This window comes from Lipophrys pholis (genome assembly GCF_963383615.2).
Source record: "Lipophrys pholis genome assembly, chromosome: 23".
In the NCBI taxonomy this organism is placed as follows: Eukaryota; Metazoa; Chordata; class Actinopteri; order Blenniiformes; family Blenniidae; genus Lipophrys; species Lipophrys pholis.
Window position 1 is genome coordinate 6,012,598 of NC_137645.1, and position 24,546 is coordinate 6,037,143.

General features: G+C 44.0%; 1 protein-coding gene across 2 annotated transcripts in view; it reads left to right on the forward strand.

Moving 5' to 3' along the window:
* agap1 (ArfGAP with GTPase domain, ankyrin repeat and PH domain 1) overlaps nucleotides 1-24,546 on the forward strand; it is a gene marked incomplete at its 5' end in the record, with an annotated part of 101,495 nt that overhangs the window by 72,383 nt on the left and 4,566 nt on the right. For both annotated transcript variants that reach the window (XM_080492596.1, XM_080492597.1), the window contains 3 exons: nucleotides 9,802-9,956; nucleotides 11,238-11,328; nucleotides 11,489-11,711. In XM_080492596.1, the coding sequence (XP_080348722.1) occupies nucleotides 9,802-9,956; nucleotides 11,238-11,328; nucleotides 11,489-11,711 (469 nt within the window). The remainder of the gene's footprint in view (nucleotides 1-9,801; nucleotides 9,957-11,237; nucleotides 11,329-11,488; nucleotides 11,712-24,546) is intronic.

Below are 24,546 nucleotides of genomic sequence, written 5' to 3' on the forward strand. Positions count from 1 at the left end.
TGACGCGTTGTAGTTGTTTCTCTTTAGTTTATTCATGTTCAGGGTTTTGATCTTGTGTTGCATTGTCACCTTCTGGGTTTATTTTTTGTTGATGGGACCTGTTCTGCACAATATAATGACAATTTCTATTGAGTTTTGTCGTTGTGAGTCCAGATTTAGTGTATTTCAGAGCCATTTTGCACTCCTTGTGTGCTTTATCAGTTTGGGTCACATGCTTTTGTCAACTTTGGAATTCTTTTGGTCATTTTTTTGGTTCTTTTGTTTTGCGTCTCGCTGGCAGTCACATTTTTGTGTCATGGTAGATGACGCCCTCACGGACTCTACCGACTCGTAGTTCTGCTCCTGCACTTTTCTGAAATTCACAATGTGAGTTGTTTGGTTTGGTCTCAGTAGATTCTCTTTGTTTGTTTACCGACACGCTCCCACATTGGAGTTCATCCTGAGTTACTGATGAGTCCAGATTTTCTCAGGCGACTTTCATTTCACACGCACGCATACACACACACACACACACACACACACACACACACACACACACACACACACACACACACACACACACACACACACACACACACACACACACACACACACACACACACACACACACACACACACACACACACACACACACACACACACACAGTGGCAGGTTGAGCAGATGTGGCGGCAGCAGCAGATGTGCAGTGTTGCTCTCTCCATCAGTGAGGCATCAAGCAGCTGACAGGATGAGCGGCCGTCTGAGTGACGGATGGACGCCGCATCTGCTTTCATCTCTCCTCGCTTCCACTCGCTTTCTCCGCCGTCCTCCCCTCTTCTCCCGCTCAGCCTCCCTGACGCCACGAAAATAAAATAAAACAAAGCATTATTCACGTGAGAAGAATGATACAGTAAGAAAATTAGAAATTAAACGTGGACCACAAAGTTGTTCGTTTTACCTAAATCAACATTTTGTGTTTAATTTAGTCATTTTTTAATTCTTTTTGTAAAGTAAATCAATCTCAGGCTTAATCTTTTTCATCATTCAAACTTTATAAATAGTATATTTATTTATTTTTGCCGCATTTGATATAACCCTAATCTATTTTTAAGTTTTATTCTTCCATTATTATTGTTTACCCCCCAAAAAAAATACAAAAGCAAAGATACAAAACAATTCGGATGATGGATGGAGAGAATCAAAAATTGTGGGAAAAATATGAAAGAAAAGTGTGAAGAGATGTTTGATTATGGAATATTTTTAAAAGAGACATGACAAAAGTGATTAAAAGGAAGTGAAATGATCGAAAAATGTATATAAAAGGAGACTATGAGTTATGAAACGAGAAATTTCATCAAGAAGCAAATTAAAGGTAGTAAAACAGTCAAAAGAGGTAAAGACACAACAAACAGACTCAAAGAGAGACGGGTGCGTCTTCAGATGTGATTATTCGTCTTCAGACGCTCCCCGGCTCCCTCCACTCGCCCTCCTATTAGTCAGCCGGAGAGGCTTAAGTGAAATATTATAAATAATCCAGCGTATTGAAATCTTTTATCAGCTGTGTCACTTTCATTATTCAATAAGCGATTAGTAACAGTCTTCCCAATTTAGCCATTAAGCACCGAGCGCGCTCGGCCGGCCGCCCGGCTCGTGGCCTGTCACGCCAGGCGGCCCGGTGAAGGATCTCCGTGTCAGAGCCGGGCCCGCCGTAATTCATGACGGGGAACCGCCCTCCACCAGCACCGAGCTGCCCCAGGTAGGACCGCACAGCGCGCACACACACACACACTCAGTGTGAACAGTGCTGTACGCCCTCTTCAGGCTGTTTTGGGGTTTAACTCGACCCAGGGAGCCTCTTTTGGTGGTGCGTTGTCATGGAAACGCCTCTCTTTCTCTAGAGCAGGTTGTGTTCTGGACAAGAGCTCAGCAGGTATAAAAGACCCCCACTGGCCAAGATGGCCTTTCCTTTTATTTTTTGAGTTCTTAACAGAGCAACTTTATCAACAATGTAGTCCCACAATAAGAATCTGTGAGATCTACTGGAGGGAATCAATATTGTAATCCCACTAATTTACATATTAGTTTGAGGTTTCTTCTGGTGACTGACATTTTGTTGGCTCGCTGGTGACATATACAGCAAGCCCCGCCCCCTTTAAAAGAACATGAACCTGGGTTGAGTGGATAAGTAGCTTCATAGTGCCGTTAACTCAGATTGCAGATGTCTGGTTTAGTGAATCCAGAAGCAAATAGATAAATTGATCCAGATTAGTTTTTTTCCATATTTTCATTTCACTTCACTTTAATCTCTATTTTCAGTGTACAATAAAATATGCAAAGTTGGCCTCATTTTTCTCATAAACGAGTTTCCATATTATTTTTGAGTTACCTCAACTTAACAGGATGATTTATGACAACTACATTTTTCTAAGTAACAAGTAATTCTTATTTAGTCCATGTGGCATTTAAGAGTGTAAATTCACATCAATTAAAAGCAATACTTCATGTTTACTTCTTCCTCTTACTTGTATTAAGTTACTGGCGATAACGATTCAATTACACTAAAATCATAAGTAGAATACTCTCAAAAGTTTGAATTAAATAGATGAGAATACTAGAAACAGTAAGATCATAGTGTCAGTGAATAAACCTGAAAGACAACATCTATTTCAAATGTAATGAACAATTCCATTAACCTTAAACTGTCGTTTACACACTTTTTTCTAATGTCTCTGGTTTTGTTGTACCAATCTTGGTTTTTTTTCTTGGATTTATTTCTCTTGACTTCTTGATACTGATACTAACTGACAGAGCACACACACACACACACACACACACACACACACACACACACACACACACACACACACACACACACACACACACACACACACACACACACACACACACACACACACACACACACACACACACACACACACACACACACACACACACACCTGTGTCAGGTAACTGATCAGAGCTCAGTTCTGCTCAGGTGGTTCCTCTTTGATTGCCTGGAGCTTTGAAAGTGGACCTGTCCCTCCCACAGGTGTGTGTGACTGACCCCCCCCCCCAGGTGACCACAGGACCCCCCGCACACATTCCTGGAGGTTTTCTGGTCACAGCTTTGATTTGTCAACCGAGTTAAAGAGTGTGTGTGTGTGTGTGTGTGTGTGTGTGTGTGTGTGTGTGTGTGTGTGTGTGTGTGTGTGTGTGTGTGTGTGTGTGTGTGTGTGTGTGTGTGTGTGTGTGTGTGTGTGTGTGTGTGTGTGTGTGTGTGTGTGTCCATAACCCGACCTCAACGGTGGAAGCAGCAAAAACCTTTAATAAACTCCGATGAACATTTATAAATTAAATAAGGTTAGAAAGTGTCATCAGCAATGACCTTCAATAAAAAGACATAATAATAATCATCCATCTCCTATCCAACTGTCACAGCAAACGTTTTCATATTTCTGTAGAATATGTAGAAAAGATGCTTTGTGCGTGTGCTCGGTGCACCTGCAGCTCGCCGGCTGCCATAAGACATTCCTTCGTCGTCGGGGTTAATCATGGCGTCTGCCGGGGGTCGTCCGGGGTCAAACAGGTGGAAACAAAGACGGAGGCTGTGGACCAGAGTCCAGGTGGTCCCGCTGGTAGCCGTCACTCAGGTTCAGGATCAACTTTTATCAAGTACATACAGCTACTTACAGACACAGAATAATATTATTTGAAGCTATGAAGTCAACTTTTACGTTTTTTTATTTATTTTTTTATCTCATTGTGCACTTGATTCTCAGCACTTTTCATAGAACTGTGATGACCTACGCTCCCTGAACACACCCTTCCTGCTGCTGATGCAGCTTTGATAATTTGCTTCAATGAAAAATAAAAATAAAAACACCTCAAACTGTTATTATTGCGTCTCACAGAGAAAGCGAAGCCATTTCATACTCTGACGTTTGATGACGAGAAACATGAAACACACAAAGACCCGTCGTCCAGCTCCAGAGTCACATTTTCATTTGCTGTGAATCCGAGCTGCACCCTGCGACCTTTCTAACACGACCCTGAATTATTTCCGCTCGCTGGCCGATTGAGGGAAACAAGCAGAGTAACATTTAAAGCCGTATTTCATTCCTCTGCAAATGTTGGTTTTTCTGGCGGTAAATGCTCGCCGTAGCCGCGGGGGAGAGAGTAATATCAGGCGGGGTCCGCTGTTCACGACTGAGCCGAGGTCAAAGGTCCAGGAAGCGCCAGCTGAGAGAGTCGCCACCGCAGAGTCACCATGATGACAAGTTTCACTGCTTTCAATTGTTTTTAATGCTATAAAATGTATATTTTAAGGTGTTTAAATGCACTTTAATTATACCACATAGACATAAATATTAAAAAATTGTTCTATAATTGTAAAAAAAAAAAAAAAAGCTTTGTAATTAAACATTTGAAAATTCTCATTACATTTTTTTTTTTATGTGTTATATCTACTTTATAAGATCGCCTCACAGCAAGAACATCCAGGTTCAAATAGCGTCGGGCCTGGAGTGGGCCGTGTGGCGATTGCATGTTCTCCCAGTGTGTGTGTGTGGGGGGGGGGGGTTCCTCCGGGTACTCCGGTTTCCCCCCACAGTCCAAAAACATCCATTAAAATATCATAAAAGTAGATGAAGAATAATCTAAAACACTTTAAAAAGTGATGACAATATATAGAAACGTTTACCGAATCCTCACAATGTTGAAGAAGCGTTCGAATAAAATAGAATTACTTTAAAACTATAAGTGCACGTCATGAAATGTTAATTGGTTTTTCAGCTATTTCAGCCCTTGTATGAACTTTTTTACATTCAGTTCTGAAAATTGTCTTCATCTATTAAATAGGGAAAACATCAGAACTTATAAAATATTCTAACATTGTGAGATGCTGTATTTCTCAAATAAAACAAAGTTGGCCTGAAATATTTCAGTTTGTGTTAAACATCTAAAATAAATGGACGTTTCCATTGTGTTCTCTATTTCTTTAATGCATCTCTATTTTTTAAGAGACATTGAGTAAATCTTTTCATTCTCCACATTTTTTCCTGTTTCATAATTCAAATTTTGTATTTCAGTCATAGGCCCCTCCCACTTCAGCACTAAGCTCCACCCCCACTTCTCCTTGTCGCTGCCACTTTTGACGCCTGTCTCTCTCTTCCCCTCTTTCTTTCCGTCTGTCTGCTACGTGTGGTGGTGTAACTGGTCCGCTCTGTCCTCGCCTCCCCTTTGTTCTGTCTTCTTCTTCTCTTTCTCAGCCAAACGTAAAGCGTGGAAACTAAATCGCGTCGGTAGCCTTCGCAGCATTTACGCCAACAGTCTGCACAACTCAGAAGGTAAAGCTGGAACTGGTGTGGTGGGACCGGCTGAAGTTGCAGCCGTGCATCAGCCAGTTCAGTGATTTGGTGATTTGCAGAGCAAAACATGTGAGTGAAACGTGTATGTCATACTGACCAGGAGAAATAAGAAACGCAGGGCAAAGTGGAGCGTGGAGTACGATGAACATTCAGAAGGTCAGGCTCCTCTGTTGTGTCCAGCAAAGTTCAGGAGCAGCGGTTCAACCTCCAGACAATGACCTATCAAACGCAAAGCAGAGAACTAATCAGCTGTCCAGCCTCCTAACTGACCAACCAACCAAGCAACAAACCTGTTGATCAGTAAAACAGCAACCCATCAACCGGCTGCCCACTCAATCAGCCGAGAGACCAACAAGTGACCATCAAACATTTGAAGTGGACTGCCCGCTTGACAAAGCCCTCGGGCCATCAAAACACCAGTCAGCTAACCAGCTCATAGTCCAGCAACTGACCAACCAGCAATTCAACAAAGTGTACAAAGCAGAGGTCAGCTCACAACCTAAGTGACCAGTCATCCAGCCGAACAAACACCTTCAATCAACCAGCAAAGCTGCAAAAAAACCAAACAAATGATCATGAGACTGAGAAAGATTAACTGAGATAAATATAAAATAAGCTATTCAGCCAACTGACCGAGTGCAGAGGAGTCAATCTACCAAAATCCTGGTGACCAATAAAACAGCAGCTCCTAAACCAATCAAGAAACCGCTCAACCAGCTGACCAACAGCCAATGACCAAGCAGCTGACTATTAAGAGAACACACAAGATCTCCTGCAGATATTAAAAGTTTTAGATTATCAGAGAAACGTTGACTTTAGCGCCTCACTTGTCACAGTTCTAATGTCGGAGTGCAAATCACCAAATCTCTGTTGACTCGGTGTGTCAGTCTGTGTTTTCCGGTGGAGACAAACGTTCACCCCTGTACTCTGAACTGTCTTCTCCACCGCGTCCCGCCCCTCCCCGTCTCCCCGTGCCCCGCCCACCTCACCTGTGAGGGCACAACCAAACAAACACACCTGCCCTGGAAGCATGTGGCGTACGGGTGGCGTGCGGGTGGCGTGCACTGTGTGACGTGCTGGTGTCCTTTCTGTGTGGTCGTCCTGACTTCAGCAGCCGGTAGTTTGAATCCTCCCGTCTCCGCGTCTCCGCCTCCCCAAAGCCCCAGCAGAGTGTTTCTTCCTGCAGAGAGACTTTGGAACAATCGGCTGCAATATTTTCCAGGTTATTAATGTTGTAAAAGGCTGCGAATAATATAGGGAGTAATGACCTGTGTCGCAAAGCAATACTGTGTGCGGTGACATTTAAGGCTTTTAATTTGTGTTTCCCGGGGCCCCCTTTTGTCTCCCTCACGCCTCCCCTCTCATTGCACCTCCCGCTGGGCCGGCTCGACACCTCACACCCCCGAATGATCGCCTCGTATGCACGCCGTGCCCCCCCCCACCCCCCCCTACCCCCCGCCCGCCCTGCGTCTTGTAAATGCTGTACATTTGGTTTGTTCTGTTTCTGCTGCTAAAGGTTGCCAGTGTCAGAGTTCACAAATTGCCTCTGCGCCACCTTTTCTCTGCACGCGAATGTCACCCACAGTAGCCGAAAGCGGTGGCGGTTAATTACCAGTAGGACTCGGGCGCCTGTGTGTTTGTGTGTGTTCAGACTCCCGCCGTGCATACGTTCAAGCCCGCGACATCAGAGAAAGGCTGAGGACATTGAGGCCCCGTTCACACGACGTTTTCATGTGAAAACGCAAAACCTTGGTTGCGTTTTGAGCGTGCGTTTGCACGACGGCGGTGCATTGGAGCCTTGGAAAACGCAACAGTCCATCTTCTCCTGGGACTTTAAAAGTCACCAGTAACAGTAACAATCCAAGTTGGTCGTCCGTCCATATGAATGGCCTCACATTGTCAGTGTTTCCAGCGTATCGTTCTCCGTGTGCATGTGTGTGTGGTTTCATTACAAAACAAAACAGAAGCACCTCACTCGTGACTCAACCTGAAAAAAAAGTGTCATTTTTAAACGTTTGGTATATAAATGCAAAACCTTTCTGAAACAAAAACACTAAAACATCATTTTAGAAAGGTTCCTTAGTCACTGAGCAAAAATGTGACAGCAGACAAGTTAAAATGTAATTTTTAATGTAAATCAAGCTTCAGCTGCTCCACTGTTGGACGCAGATTTTATAAACTTGGATTCGAAGCCAACCGTGGTAAAGTGTAATGTTTGTGAGTATTTAGGATTTGATGTGCTTCGATAAATGAGTCTTGTAGTAGAAGAGACCAGATCTGGTGCAGAATAAATTCACAACACAAGCCAGAGGAGACTAAGAAGTTCATCTTTAACGGTGGAGTCTGAGCTGCAGGTTCATGTTGAGGTTTTCAGAGTGGTGGTCCTTCATTAGCCCGCGCGCCGCGCCGGGTCAGCATGCAGCATTTACATCCAGCATTTAATTTGGGAGAGGCGAGCCCTTTATGGATTGTTGGTTTCCATAATTGTCAAGCATCCCCCCACCCCCCCCTGCTCCTCCCCCTGAAAACAGAGAATCATGGGAATTTAATTATGATGGGATTCCTGTTTGTGACCCCGCGGGGCTTCAGCCATGATGGGTGGGCCGTCATGGAGACACAGGAGCCCCCAAACACATCGTCCGGTTTAATGAGCAGTTTGTGTTTGGAGACTGAATATCTGAGGTCTTTGACTGAAACGTGTCTTTTTAAATCAGATTTTATGTTGTCGTCAGGCGTTGTTCTCAGAAACATTTATACCTTAGAGTAAGAAAAGTTGCACTCTTTTAAATCATCTTGTTTAAAAAAAAAATGCATTTTTCAACCATTTTACATGTATTACATTTTCTTTTAAATAGTGATCAAATGTATTTAGATTTTACAAAATATTTTTGGGAATTATTTTCATTTTATTGTTGGAATGTTTGTTGTTATTTTTTTTTCTTTTTGTGGGAACTTATTTCAGCTTCTTAAAAAGGTTGATAAGTTTTGCAGCTGCTTATGAATATAAATCTACCAGCCTGATATGTTAAGATTATCAGTCAAAGATGTGGGATGACATGAATTCCTGCCTTATCTGGTGCCGGTTTGGACCCTTTCTTTATGTTCAAAGTGGCTGTTTGACTTTGCGCTGGCAGTTTGAAGAGTCACCAGGAGTTTCTCTGTGTTTTCTTTTGTGAAAACCATTTCTGGTGCGGTGGAAAAAGTTCCTCCTGCAGTGGAAGCGGTGCTGTAACCTTGAGCCTTCTTGTAAACAGCACTTCTAATTAAGCTGCGCTCATCAGACTGAAGCCTGCAGCGGCTCACAGATGAAAACCATCCTCTGCCGTCTTCAGCTAAAGAAACTTTGGACAGCAAAGGTGTTTTCAATCTCTTTCTCCTGGAAGTGGACGGGTTTGTGAGGCAGAGGGCCGCCTGGCCTCGGGGCTCCTCCTCCATCCTCACCTCCCGTCCTTCCTCCCGTCGGACGAGGCCATTGATTATCCCGAGCTGAGCCGGAGGCAAACTTCAGCTCCGCTGCTCTGAGACGCTCCCAATTAGCCAAATGACTGGAGTTGAGGAGGAGCAAATGGTCGCTCCCTCGCGGGTCGGCCGTGACCGCACTCCGACTGATTAAACCGCTCATCTTTTGGTGAACGACTGCTTCCAGAAGCCGTCGCCCGACCGCGCAGAGCGATTACCGGGATCCAGGATCGACGAGCCTCCTTCAGCAGAAAGCGAGGAATTCTGGGAGTTGTCATTAGTTGCTGGAGGCCATCCTTTGATGGAGTGATTACCCCGGTGTCCCCCCCCTCTTCCCCCTCACCGGGTCTAATTGTAAACAGAAGCTGCCTGTTTGGGATCCGTCGATGATCTGCTCCACCTCCACTTCCTATCGGCGGTAACGGTTTCCAAATGTTGTCCAACATCCGCAGCAGAACGATAAACCAATGTGGACATTCCAGGTCCCTTTATCTGACTTCACACAGCCTCAATGTGACATTAGAAGTCTCTCTATTGAAGGATTTTAGATTCAGAAGGAGGATTTCTAATCAGCCATATTGTCACAGTGTCCCCTTCTGGAGAAGTCGTCGCCCTCCGCTGTTGTTCAGTGAGATCATGCAGGCACAGACTTCAAACCTGGACTCGTCCTCCTCGGAGGCTCTAATTGACTCCTGATCATCTCATTAACCTCTGAGGGGCCGGTGGGTAGCAGATCCACATGTGAGCCTTGATTGTGATCACTGACCTCTCCCTCCAACAGAAGAGGGGCCCTCAGGGCGACACAAGGCCCCGTAATTTGGGTGACATCCTGGCTTCAGGGGTCGGGGTCATGTGGGTCAGGAGGACAGGTGACTTGTGGACATTTTGATTCTTCTGTTTGTCCATTTACTAAACTCGGGTGACGTGTTTCGTGGCCACCAAGACGGGCTCGATTCGAGTGCGTGTGCTGAATGGCTCCTGCTTTCTCCTCGGCAGAACAAGAGGAGAACTTTGAGTTCACCATCGTATCACTGACGGGCCAGACGTGGCACTTCGAGGCCACTTCGTACGAAGAGAGGGACGCCTGGGTTCAGGTGATCGAGAGCCAGATCCTGGCCAGCCTGCAGTCCTGCGAGAGCAGCAAGAACAAGGTGAGGCCTTCAAACCCCAACCCGCTCACCTCTGGCTCATCAACTCTTTTCTGAATGATTGAAAATTGTGTTGTTTTCATTTGAAAATATGCTTATAGTGTCATTTATTGGATTTATTCTCACAATTTAACAAGTCGTCATTTTTAAAGAAAACAGAATGTAAATTATCTGAAGTTTGACCTTAAAAACAGAAAGTTAGATGCATTTTTAAAGTAAAAAAGCTACAAATCCAATGTTAAGCTCAAACAAATATATGAAAAACAACAGCAATGTCTTATGTGAGTTAGTTCAATGCTTTTGTACCTGAAACACTTTTTAATTATGAAAATAATCTGAATTAGTCAAAAGTGAATGAAGGCCGTCCTGGTCCATATCTTTTGGTTACTTGATGTTGGTGTGGAGCTTCACCTCACTCACTCACACACACACACACACACACACACACACACACACACACACACACACACACACACACACACACACACACACACACACACACACACACACACACAGCAAGTGAGCAGCAGTCAAACTGGACTCACTTCAGGCCCCAAACATACAAGTGAAGTCAGCTTTTATTTACACAGCACACCCACTCATATAATTACAAAATACCAATTACTGTAGCTCACATCGAGCCTCACTGCTGCCATTTCCCAGCTGCAGCAGGCGACTCCATCTCAGCCCGCCGTGTTTACGCCTCGGGCTTCCAGCTTTTCATTGCCCTCCCACCCAAGAATTAAAAAAAAAAAAACAATGCGTTCACCCCTCCTTCCCCAATTCCATTTGTTTGCTGTGATGTTCCTTCGTTTCCCGACGTCTGTGATTCGACTCACATCCGCTCACATTAACTTGAGCTTTAATGAGGATTTAAGAGGTTTGGGTAGAATATCTGAGAGGCAAACGAATGAAGACGGCAAAGTACTGATAGTGGTTTTGGATTAAGTTACTAACGGCCAAAGATTTTGAATAATAATGCTTTGATTGCTCCTCTTTTGTCTGCGATGGCCTAAATCAAGACTGCTGAAGCTATAATAATAGTTCCTATAAGAGAAGACCATCTTCCCTTTACCAAAACGTGCTGCTTGTTTACTAGGTATAGGATTATATTTCAACAAATGTGGACCCAGAATCAAGTCCTGAGGGACACCAATGCAAAGTTTTGACTCTCTGTGACGAACTTACCCATTTGAAAAATGATGTCCCAAATTATTTGGGGGTATTGTTTTCTGATGATATACGTTTTATTGATTTTTTTTATTTTTAATTTTTTTGCTTTAGTCTCGTTTGACCAGCCAGACGGAGGCGATGGCTCTGCAGTCCATTCGAAGCATCCGAGGAAACGGCCGTTGTGCCGACTGTGAAGCTCAGAGTGAGTACATTCTTCCATCAGAACATTTTTTATCGATATATCGAAAAAAGAAGACAATTCTGGGGCTAAAATGTATCCCCACCGACGAAGAACCCTTCAGCTGTATTCTGTAATCGAGAGCCATATTTTCTGTATTTCTGCCCCTGAACCCATCCTGCAGACCCAGACTGGGCCAGTCTGAACCTCGGCGCCCTGATCTGCATCGAGTGTTCGGGGATCCACAGGAACCTGGGCACCCACCTGTCCCGGGTCCGTTCCCTGGACCTGGACGAGTGGCCGCTGGAGCTCATCAAGGTCATGTCGGCCATCGGCAACGAGCTGGCCAACGGCGTGTGGGAGGCCAACGCTCAGGGACGCCTCAAACCGGCGCCGGACGCCAGCAGGTAGGAAAACCAGGGACGCTGGACCGGGCGCCCGTCCACCACAGACCAACACTCACAGTCACACCCACATTTACAGACACAATCGGTAAAGTTACAGTATATTTGTATTTTTTTATATACTGTTAATTGGTATTATTTCCATTTAAAGAAATGTATAAAGACAGACAGATATATATATGAAATTATTATATTTAATGAAAATAAAGGAAATATAGATCAAGTTAAGAATAAAGATATGTCTAGTTAATCTGGGTAAAAAGGGTTGATTAATTCTAAATAAAACGATATGGACGCACATTGGTTCCTGGTGCAGTGCTGCTGGCCGCAGACAGGGGGCAGTGTGTCATGCTCTCGTGCCAGATGAGGTGGATATTGACAAAAATGCCCACGAACACTGTTTCTGTGTGTGTGTGTTGTCTTGTAGACTAGAGGGAGTAGTAACAAATCGCTGAACTTCAGTGTGTGTGTGTGTGTGTGTGTGTGTGTGTGTGTGTGTGTGTGTGTGTGTGTGTGTGTGTGTGTGTGTGTGTGTGTGTGTGTGTGTGTGTGTGTGTGTGTGTGTGTGTGTGTGTGTGTGTGTGTGTGTGTGTGTGTGTGTGTGTGTGTGTAATTATCGGCCGCTGCAGCTCTGGGAAGCCAGCAGCCATCATAACAAATTAGAGCTGACTGCCATCCGCATAAAGATCGACTTCCCTGTCCTCCCCCCTGCACTCACCCCCCCAACGCTCATTAGTCAACAGAAGCACCTTATAATTACTCCCCCCTCCACCCCACCAACACACACACACACACACACACTTTAACCTGGCATGCACTGAAACACAACCAATAGCTACAATACAAAATCTGAATGACCTTCCGAGTCTCAAAACTGAAAATACCTCAAATATTACTTCCCATTACTACTGAAAAACCCTTCCTACATCTTTATATTTCCCTTTTGCTCTGCTTTGTGTTTATTTTTTATAATTTGGTTGTAACTCAGAATCTTGTTTAGTTTTGTGCCTCATTTGAGTCTCTTGTTTTTCAGCACCTCAAATTTTTTTAGATAATTTTTCTTCTTGTCATTACAGTTTTGTTGCATTAATGAGCCATTTTTCATCCTCCCATTTGTTTCATGTCTCTTTCACATGGTCTTAAAGTAATTGTGCATCTTCTATTGTGATGTTGCATTGGAGGTTGTTTTCGAGCTTGTTGGTTCCTCTTTTCGCTTTTCTTTTGTTTCATTTTTGAATTAATTTCTCATCATTTTGCATCATTTTTGTTATTTTTTCAGGTCCTCATAGCAGCTCACACCTCGTAGAAGGTTTGTGGGTTTCCAGTGGTGGATTTTCCTTTTCTTTGTGTGTTCAGACCTTTCTGCAATCGCTTTATATAGTCATAAAACACAATCGCATGCACTTCATAGATCAAACTTTAAATCGTAAACGCTCGTAGCACTGCAGCCTGTTCAGTAGTGATATCTATGGCGGAAACGCACAGCAGTGTAAACACACACACCGGCTGCCTCACACACTCACACACTGAGCGATCTTTGTGTATCGACGTGCCATTAGCCCTCCTCCGTCAGAGCACTAATGCTTTTATTGTTGCTCATGTTCCTATTTATTTATGAATCGGAGGCATGTTTCCCCCGAAGAGATTAGAGAAGGAGGTCAATATTATCTCAATTAACCCGCGATGCTCCACTGCAGCTCTGCTCCCCCGGCCCCTCCGTCCCCCTCGTCCCTCTGCCCTGTCGATAGTATTTATCAGTCCATTCCTTAAGTGGCCGGCTGTTTGACGCCTCTCTTCCATAAATCCCTGCTTTCTCTCCGACTCCTCTCTTTTCAAACTTCTGTCTCTTGCCTCCACACTCCATCAGGCTCACAGCACAGTGGGATCGTTTGTCCCTCAGTTTTGACTGTCAGACTCGATAAAAGCCGGGTTACACAAAGTTCACCAGTAAGTAATGAGTATTGTAGTGTTACACGCCTGATAAGACTTCTTTCATATCTAAATTACAAAACTTTTTTTCGTTAGGTTTTTCCTGTGGGCTTTTTTTTTTTTTCTTTCCTCAGTTTTGCCTGTAAGGCTCAATAAAAGCTAGTTCCCTATACATTTGCAGGCATTTAGTTTCTTTTTTGGTGTTTTTTTTGTAGATTTTTCATCTCCTTTTGTTTCTTTTTGGAGTGGTTTTCAGCAATATTTGCCAGAAAATATGTAAAAAATATAGAAATGCAATTGTTGAATGCTTTTGTCGTTCTCATGATATGACAAACATCTGACATTAGTCTTAGGGTTGAAAAGTCCTCTATTCACTTCCATTTTACCCCAATTAAAGGCCACGGATTAAAATATACGACCCTTTTCTAACTTTAAGTGAAAAACCCGTCTGATTTAAGTAGGAGTTACATCATAATTCAGTTTTGTTCTCCAATGACAATGTTCATAAATGCATCACTTTCCCGGTTATTTTTTCTTTCATTTTGCAGGAGGAGCTTGATTTAAGATCATTTTTACTGTCCTCAGCGTTTCAGAAATCAAACGCTTCCCTCGTCTGCTTTCACCTCTTTTACCTTTCTGCTTCCCATGCGTCCATCCCATTCATACATGCGCTGAGCCTCGGCGTGAGGAAGGCGTGGAGCTTTTACGACAGCTTTATGGAGTGCCAGACAAGGTCTATGAAATGATATGTAGATGTCAGCGAGGTTACATTGGCTCACCACTCGCTGCACCCCTTAAATTACAAATCAACCTGTGATGCGTCCAACAAGCAGCACAACACTTAATAGATGCCGACGTGTCACTGAAGACTGGAAGTTTGGGTCATCCCCATTTATTTAAGAGAAAGTTTTAGGAGATCAGAAGATGGGAAAAAAAGCAACAAATAAGACGATATCATCTGCATAGAAACATTCATACCAGGTTGTATTTATTTTACTTGAATTATATTGCTTTGAAAAAAAAAAAACACAATTAAAAGATAAAATGTTCCATTTAAGTTGATGAGTGACCTATGGATTTTTACAATTAGTAAAGATTTTGGAGCTAAATTTAAAGTTATAAACCTGAAATTTAAAAGAAAAACCTTCTGTGTTCTGAGAAACCACCAAGAGACAAACAGTAAAAACAGTATGTTTTCTAGATGCTGATTCTTTTTTAAAAAAGAACATTTTTACTTTATCCCATTAAAATATCACATTTTAGATGTTTTCTTGAATCATATGTGGCAACATCTTCAGTTTTTGTGACATTTGTATCTATTGATTAAATTCTGAATAAAAGACGACTCGTAATTTAGCCCTGATAGACTCCAATTAACTGAACTTAAATAAAAGATTTATTTTCTTCCTTTAACTCATTGCGGTGTCTGATAACTTCATTTAATATTGAATCGTCTTGACCTGAGAGCATCCTTTTCTTAATGATGGAATAATTTCAAATTTATTTTAAGAAGAAATTACCTGAACATACAAACTATGTCAGAAAGTGTGGAACCAGAATCGAGCCCTGAGGGACTCCACAACTTGTCTAGGGTATTTCTTTTACATATTATATTTAACTTGGAACATTTCTTGGGCTGGTTTCACTCTGTCCTTCACAAGATTTTATTAAGAACAGTTAACAATTAACAGTTTTACAGGACCTTTCAGGTACTGAAGGACACTTTCCATTACTTGAATGCAACATCTAAAGCAATCGCGTTGACACAGGAAGTGAAAGTGTACAATTTATCATTGAATGATCAACCGTATCATGATTTGTTTTTCCCATAAGATCTATAAAGAATCAAATTAATTATCCATATAGGATGTAGAAATGGCAACATCTGTCCAAATGTTGTCTCACAATCTGACCAGCTGAGGTTCTGTAGAAAAATCCACCAAAACCTGAATACAGTTCACCTAAAATAAAATCATCTCATTGCTACGTCATCTTCTTTGCGGATTTGGGTCTGAAACTTTGCTCTTTTTTAAAATTTGAGCACTCATGTCCAAACCATTACCCTCATGGACTAATCACGTTTTCCCACCAAAACAATGAGCGGAGGAAATCTTCTCAAGTGTCTCTTTGTGGCTCGGACTGTTTACCAGCCCGACCGCAGCTCGCCGTGAACCCATTCAATCCAAACACATTACGGAGGAGAACTCTGTCGTGGAGGAGATTTTCCTCCCCCTTTCTCCCTTTTCTTTATTCCATGAGCAAATTGCCGACTGAGCCAATTAGCTGACGGTAGGGACGAGGAGGTGGAGGCGGGGTGGGTGGGTGGTTGGGGGGGGTTCGTTTCTGCTCCAGGAGTCGAGTGGCCCCCGCTGGCTCACGGCAAGCCAACGAGAGGACGGCCGGAGTCGCGTTATTTATTTCTTCATTATTAAAAGTAGGGAGGGGAGAGGACGGCGAGGTTAATCTGATGACTCAGGCATAAAGAATGTGCATTTAGTTTGTGCTTTTACCCCCCATTAGCATAACCTCGCCGCGATGACAAACGATGAATGGCCCGGTGATTGGCTCGTGTCAGCCGGCTTAATGTCAATAGTAAATTGGAGGGCTTGTTAGGCGAGCTGGGGGACGCGGTTACGGGCAGCAGCGAGGCAGTCATGTACAAAATAATGTCTATTAGGACTAATTTAATCAAGGCCTCCCTTTTACAGATGAATTAGGATGTAGGGGCCAATTATTTTTCAGTTTGCTGCGGCCATGCCTGTCAGGAGGCTGCTGTTTAACATGCAGGCCGTGGGCCCGGCTGCAGATAATGGAGGGGAGATGATGGCGGGCGGGATCACGGAGTTAACCGACGTTCAGCTCAATCTGCACACAGCGACACACATGCAGCCGCATCTCGTGGGAAACTCGCTTATTTACACAAACCATGATGACATTTGCTTCAGACCGAGGAGTTAATGTTAAATTTACCGAGTGCGGTTTGATTTCCCTTTTTCTTTTTTTTTCTGTGTCAACTCTTGAGTCGATGGCGCCTTCTGAGCCTTCATTACTTCTCTGCAAGTGAAATTTAAACTTCTGCACTTCAGTTTCTCGCCTCTCTTCTGGAAGAAGTTAGATTTTGTTCGATTCAGTGCGGTGGAAGATTGGATCAAACTACATTTAACTAATCTGTCGAATAAAGAAAAATGACCATTTTGGTGTCTCGTTGTCTCCAACTATCAAAGCGAGACCACAAAATATTCCATTTCAGTGGTTTAGAGCAGAACAAATGTCTACCTTTCACCTAAATAGATTCCACTGGTAACAAATGCGCAACCGCAAAGAGCATCAACTGATCACATCAACCTAAACAAAATGATGCAAAAAGTCCACAAAAATGCACAAAAATACTGTAAAAAAGAACAAAAAAATATGGAAAAGACCCAAAAGCTATTGTGAAAAGGCACAAATAACTACAAAAACCCTCAAATAAAAACACTGGGGGGAAAAAATAAACAGCCAATGATGGAAAGTGTCCAAAGTAATGCGCAAAGTATGCAAAACTCCTAAAATGACTGCATAGGTACATCAGAGCTACAAAAAGGCAGAAAACAATGACAATCAGACTTAATAGAACTGTAAAGACACTAAGAAATCCATATATCAGTAACAACCATCAAACAACAAAACTGAGTGAAAACAGCTAACAAGAGGCCCAAAGCTGCTGTTAGAATATGTGAAACCCTAAAAACAACTGCAATGATTCACAGAAGAGCCATAAAAAACACACAATAACATAATTTAAAAAAACATCATAAAGACAAAACTACCACAAAAAATGCCAATGTAGCTTGAAATGAAATAAAGTCAAATATTTGAGCCTAATTTGAGAACAACGTGATGTTTCTGTCTGATACGAGGTTGACGACCTTTGCGAACACCTCTGAGACCTGAGTGAGGGCAAACAGAACCCAAGTGATTAATCAGAGTCGATGGTGGTTTGAGGACGACACGTGTCCGTCAGTGGAGTCTGTGTGATTGATTTCAGTTTGGGTTTTATGGGGGTACAAGGCAGCGCCGCCACCTCCTTCCCCTCCCTGCTTTGACCCTGGGGGGCAATTATCTTGTGATGTGGGCCCCCACTCCCTTCGCCCGGTCGCCCCATCTGGTCCCCTGAGCCCAATCGCGCTGCCGTGTTGGGGCGCTTGCCGCACCTGCACCCCGGCCCAGATTAAAAGCCCCCGGTCTAATTTTAAATCTGTTAGCGCTGGCCTTTTCTGAGGGGGGAACAAGACTAATCTCTTCCCATAAAGGGCCTGATTCTGGCGCCTCTCCCGGCTCCCAGCACAGACAGACCTGCTGCTGAATTATTACCCGCCGTGCATTCGTCATGTGGGGCCCGCTGTTAAGTGTGCGACGATACATCGCCCCGCACCTTCATCCTTTAGCCGACCTCATCCCGCTCATTTTTCTGCTGTCTTATTAAGGTGTGGCGGCGGCGCTACCTGCACACCGCTGCCGCTGCCCCCCCCTGTTGTTCACACCTAAAAGCAACACGAAGGTCGTCGTCTCGACTGGATCAGCTTGTTCAGGAAATGTACTATCTGCAAGAAGTTCTTTATGTCTGCTTTAAGAAACCAGAGGTGCAACAAATCCACTCAAACACACAAAATTTGAACAAAGAAACGCAAAACCCCCCACAAAAATTATTCAGAATCATCCAACCAAATTAAAATAATCTGACACAACCATGACTCATACAAATATATTCTTTGTTCTGGCGTTCCTCAGGGCTCAATTTCACTCATTTAGAAAAAAAGAGAAGCCGCAACAACGATGAATTAAGTATCTCCTCTGTTTTTCGTGGCGATAGTTGCACAGCTTCGACTCTGTTCAGGTATTCGCACTTCAACAGATTTTATCGATTGGAATCTGTTTCGCAAGCTTTTGGTTGGAACGCCATGCGCAGGTTTCAGCCGTGATGTGAACAAGGAGTGGGTGTAAACATGAGCAGGCGAAGACGCTGACCTTCTGCGACAGCCTGCCAAAGGTCAGTGTTTGGCATCATGGAGGTGGGGGGGGGGGGGGGGGGGGGGGGTTTCGAGGACACGGGAGACGGAGGCACATGGCCTCCAACCACCTCTCCACACCAGTGGCCAGGAGGTGGGATTAGCCGCGCTGTCACTCGCTGTCCAATCTGGCCGGCGACTGCGGCGAGCCCGAGCGGGCCTTTGGGTGCTGGTGTCGACGTGCCACACGACATGTAATTAAAACAATGAGCCGCGGCGCCAAAGAGCTGGAGAGTGAGGGTACACTGGAAAAAACTGTGCTCTAAAAATAAGCGAGGAGTCAAAGAATATCAAGAGGTTTTCTGGCGAGAGGTGAGAATGATGTGATGATGATTGGAAAACTGCTGAACAAACGTTAATGTTAGTGAGAAAAGTCTTTTTGAAACTGTAAACCTGCAGCTTGGTCATTGGTTTATTGTTGTTGGAGGTTTTCTGTGATTTTCCCATTTTGTCTCGTCGGTTTTTTGCTGTGTCATGGACAGTTTGGTTACTTTTGTGGACATTCTGCTTTTATTTTGATAGTTTTGGATCTTTCTGTTGACATTTTTCCTCTCTTTGTGATCGATTCAATGTTTTGGTCGTATTTTCTGGTCTATTTGTTCACATTTTGCATCTTTGTTTTGTGTTTGTCATCTTTTTTCATGTTTTTCTAAATAAATCAGTTGAATATTGTAACTTTCTGTGCTGGATTTGCACTTTGTTTTTAAAGATTTTTATGGTTTTGAGGAAAATTTGTCTAAATTTAAAAAAAATAATAATAATAATTAGATTTTGTGGACAATCTGCATGTTTTTTTTAGTAGTTTTGTATAAATGTGGTTTTTGAGGGGTCTTTAACACCGTCCAGATTAACTAAAGGAAGAGCATGATCTGATGAAGCCAAGAGGTAAAATGGTGACATTCAGGTAGTTTTGCTGGTTTTATTGACAGTTTGCATATATTTCTTGTACTCTTACATGCTTTTGTGGTGGTCTTGCTTCTTAGGGTAAACTCCCATGTTTTGTGGGCGTTTGGCTCTTGTGAACATTGTGCGTACTGTGGAGCTCCTTGATGATGTTGTGGGGGTTTTGCAGTGCAGCAGCTCTGTTCAAGCCCCTGTGGGGCCTCGGCGATGGGCAGTGAGCCCAAACTTAGCAGCCCCTTCAGCGTTGGCATCAGCTGGGGCGCGGCGGCCGGCGAGCTCGCCAGCTGAGGTGATGACGGCTGACCGCGGGCGACCGAGGGGTTAATGGGAACGTTTAGAGGACGGCTGAGTCTTTTTGTGGTTTATATCAAAACAGGATCCCTCTGGCGCCGCGGAGCTGGCGCGGTCGGTGTTCGTTCACCCTCCGAGCTTCACAGCTCCGTCTCTTTCCCCGCCGCTGCGAGTGACGCGCGTCAACAAGTATCTCCGAGGCGGCGCGCCGCAGCCCGACAACAGTCCTCGCTGCAACTGGCTGATGTTAATGAGAGCTGGACCGGCCGCCGCTGTGGGCAGACACGGCGGGAGGAGGAGCGGGCGGGTGGAGGGGGGGGGGATAAAGAGATGATGACAACAGCTGGAGATGGCGGGGCTCGACCTGTCACATATCTCTCCCACCACAGAGGCGAGACGCGATCGCTCCCAACATAACCCCTCCCTCCGCTCCGTCCAAGTGGAGGTGTTTAATCCTGACGCTGGGATTAATGCACCTCCTTCTTTTTCACATTTTCTTGCTTTCTCCTCTTGTTTTTCTGCTTCTCCGTCCTCCTCCATCCTTTCCTCTCACACTTTTCCTCCCTCTCTCCTCCCCCCCACTGCCAAACCTCCAAACAGGACCTAATTGGAAGGCGAGAGTGGGGGGCCAGACCTTGACAGACAGGAGGTCAGCGTAATTGCTGCTGGCCATATTTAACATTAAGATAATCAGGCCATTAATTACCCTTTGGATCATTAAATCAGCCACTTGCAAAATGAAATTTCGGCCTCTATTACTCACTTGAGAGACCACGAGGGGAGGGCATTTTTCCATCTATCAGCCTCCTCCCCCTCCGACCTCCCTCTCTGCTGCCTGGACAAAAGCCTCCGCCGGCCTCGTCTCATTTCTCTTCTTCTTGCATGCAGGTTTTTGTCGACACTCTTCGCAGTCCCTTAAAGGTGATGTGAAGCGATTTATGATTCCCGGTTCAGACGCCAATAAATGATTCAAATAAACGCATTTGGCACAAAAATTGTGAAGACATTAACATGATACAGGGGGATTGAAAGTGCACACACACACACATAAAGGTTTGTCCCGAACTCACATCTCTTAAATCAAACAATTTAAATAGCAGAGTTTGACTATTTAATTCAAATGTGGCTTTTCTGTAGGAATATCAGGACAATTGTATCAAACCTCAAGAGACACAACTACCAATTAATCTACATAAATTGCCACATGGACCACAAAACAAGGACAAAATAATCCAAAAACCGTTCTTATAATTACAAGTTACCCCAAAATGTAAATGTAAAAAAAAAAGAAGTGTAAACGTCTACAAGAATATTATAACTTCTGTCAAGTATTTTTTATCAGATTAGAACAAATGCAAAAACTATGAATTTTACATCATCAGAACACATTGTATTGTATTAGAAAGACATAAAACTACCTCAAATAGACGATACTGGAAAAAAAGTGATGATACTGTCAGAATGAATTATTTAATCTTTTTTTAGCATTGGCATCCCTCAGGGCTTCTTTCTGGAGCCTCTTTATTTCTGACTTCTTTTTTTTCCCCCTAATCTAAAACACATCGTTAATCTGTTCAGTGGATTGAAAACTACTCATTTCCAGCAATCGTAAATGTGCGTTGTTGTCGAAAAAGACTTATTTGAGGTATTAAATCATTCACTCTATTACCTCAAAGTCAACAGATTCATTGTGTCCTCTAATACTGCATTAAGCCCTCCTCCTCCTCCTCTTCATTCTTCATCCTCCTGCACTCAGGCAGCTCCACTCATCTGCATCTTGCTAATCTGGTGGGAAATGTCAATGACTTCCTCGGCCACGAGGCCTGAAACATCAGGGTCGCCACCGACTGCTGTTGGCTCCCGACCGACAGCCGGTTCACATGTCAGACGATAACGAGTTAGTAAAAGTTTCCCAGGTGGACGGAGTTCACCAAAAGAACTCTCACGTTACCGGAAAGAGCAGATTTTTATTACAAGATAAAAAACATAGAACTGCGCTCTTGTTATTTGTACCAACAGGTGAGTAATATTTTAGGGTTGAAATGTCTTCAACATGTGAAGAACCACCGTTTTTTTCCATGACACGCTGGTTTATAGATATTTGGGCGTCATGGATATAAAGTATGAAGACGCTTTAGAAGAACTGGACAGTTTCCAGCATGAGATTCAATCAATTGAGAGATTAGTGGTTTGTTTTTAGACTTCAGATTTATTTAACTCAGTTTTGAAGGTATTCTTCCCAGCGTGGTCAGTTGGAGCTTTTTCTGAAACCTGCTGATTTGAGGTGGACTGAGCCTTTATGTCTGCAGTTATTTCACCCTCCTCCTCCTCTTCCTCCTCCTCCTCCTCCTCTTTAGTCTCCGTGCAGCATCAGTGGAGCATCACTGCGTCTCGGCCCAGAGATCAGCTTCACATCGGCTTCTCCTCCACCTTCTCTTCTCATTTACATCGTCTCTGTCTGAGTTAACCCCTCGGTGGCTGGTCGGCCCTCTGCCTCCCCCCTCGGTCCAGACCTTCCTCACCCTGCCACCCTCCCTTTAATTATCCGTGCCTATCCAAGGGCAGCTAATGACCAGCCAGGAAAGGCTAATTGATTTCAGCCTCCTCTCCTCCTCCTCCTCCTCCTCCTCCTCCTCCTCCTCTTCTTTCTTATTTCTTCTTTCTTTCCTCTCTCTCCTGCTGGAAGATAAAACGTGTTTTCCGGATGGATTTAAAGCCGAATTAGTGTCACGTGTAGCTTCTCACCTTTGTCGGAAACTCCTCCGTTGGACTGTGATTCATCTCAGATGCACATTAGGTCGGGCAGTTAGCTGCTGCTCTTATCTACGCTCTATCTATCTATCTATTAATCTATTAATTAGAGGGCTAATTAGGCCAGAAGAGAAGCCACTGACACCATGTCACTCTTAACCCCGTTTCCTACCGCTCATTACCTCACACACACACACACACACACACACACGCACGCACGCACGCACACACACACACACACACACACACACACACACACACACACACACACACACACACACACACACACACACACACACACACACACACACACACACACACACACACACACACACACATACACCCCATCCTCCACAGTGTAATTAATGATGGGCTTTAACAGCAGCACGGTGGCTCATACATCTCAGCTCGTGGCTGCAGGCTGAGCCGGAGAATCCTCTTTTTGTCTCCGCACAACTTCTCTCTACTCGAAACATGAAGTCTGAGGGAAAAAACTGTTAGCGACTATATTTTACAACCTCCTTTTGGTTGGGGCAAAAAATAAAAAAGTTGGAAGAGTTTGGAAAAACGCTCACTGCTCCTCCCAGTGCACACATGGAAAGTGTCATTTTAATATATATAACTTAAAGCAGATTAAAAAAATATACATCAACAATGTTGCTTAATTTAACTGTCAAGGATTTAAAGAAATTAGTGTGATTTTTCAGCTGCTTTGCATCCTACTTTTTCAATAGGGCTTGGTCTGGACTGCTTTTCTACTGTTTTCCATGGTTTTTAAGCTCGCTGTAGTTTGGTTCCTACATACTGGGTTCAGGGTCTTGGAAGTAGTTTCTACTGGTTTGCAAAGTACTTTTTAGGTTGGTTCTTTGTTTGGATTTGTGTTTGGTCTTAACGGGTTTGTCTGGGATGTGTTTGATCGGGTTGAAACATGGTTTTGGTCTTGGATTTAGAAAGACTGGATTTTCACATGCAGGTTCATCATCAGTCTGCGACACACATGATCTTGCAGTCAAACACACTTTTCTATGCATGAACAGTCACTCTGATGTAGTTTCATGAAAGTCGGTCTTTACTCATCCGTTGTGTCGGGCTTCACCTCCGAGGATCCATCAGAAGTCTTGTGTCGTGTCTCTTCAGTGGTAATTATGGTAATTAACCCGGTGTGATTATCAGGGTGTGTGTGCTGGCTTTCAGCTCTGTGTCGCTGCTCTGTTGTGGGGTCGTGGACCGATGACCCGCTTAAACACACACACACACACACACACACACACACACACACACACACACACACACACACACACACACACACAGTAGATAAGAGCGGCAGCAGCTGGTGAGACGTCCAGCGGTGGTTGGTCAGTCGGTCGGGCCAAACGCCCTCTGGCTTTACGGACAGGAAACACAGTGTGTCTGTAAACACAACTACACAAAGCAGTTGCTCGGGGGGAACAGACACACACACACACACGCATACAATGCAAGGTGTCCTGAGCTCAAACAACAGGCAGGAAATCAGCGGCACAGTGGGCCCAGCATGGCGCCCTGAGTGACCCCCAAACACAAAATGACATTCTGCTGCCGCCCCGTTTCCAACGGCAACCACAATGCTGATGAAGCTGTCAATCAACGGGCTTGTTTATCAATCGCTGTGTGGAAAAAGTTTTCCACTGGTGCTCGTGTGTGTGTGTGTGAAGTATCAGGGTAAGTATTAGGGTTTAATGAAACTCCTTCAGGCTGGTTAATAATCTGTATTTTTGGTTTGATTCTGGCCATGGTTTTGGCTTTTTTGTTTCTTATTTAGGATTTGATTCTCGGTCTCAGTCTGAAGTTTGTCAGGTTTGTTCCGCGTGTTGAATCTTCACAAGAAGACAGCAGGTTTTTACAGTTCTGCAGTTTTTCTTACCTGAACTGGTTTG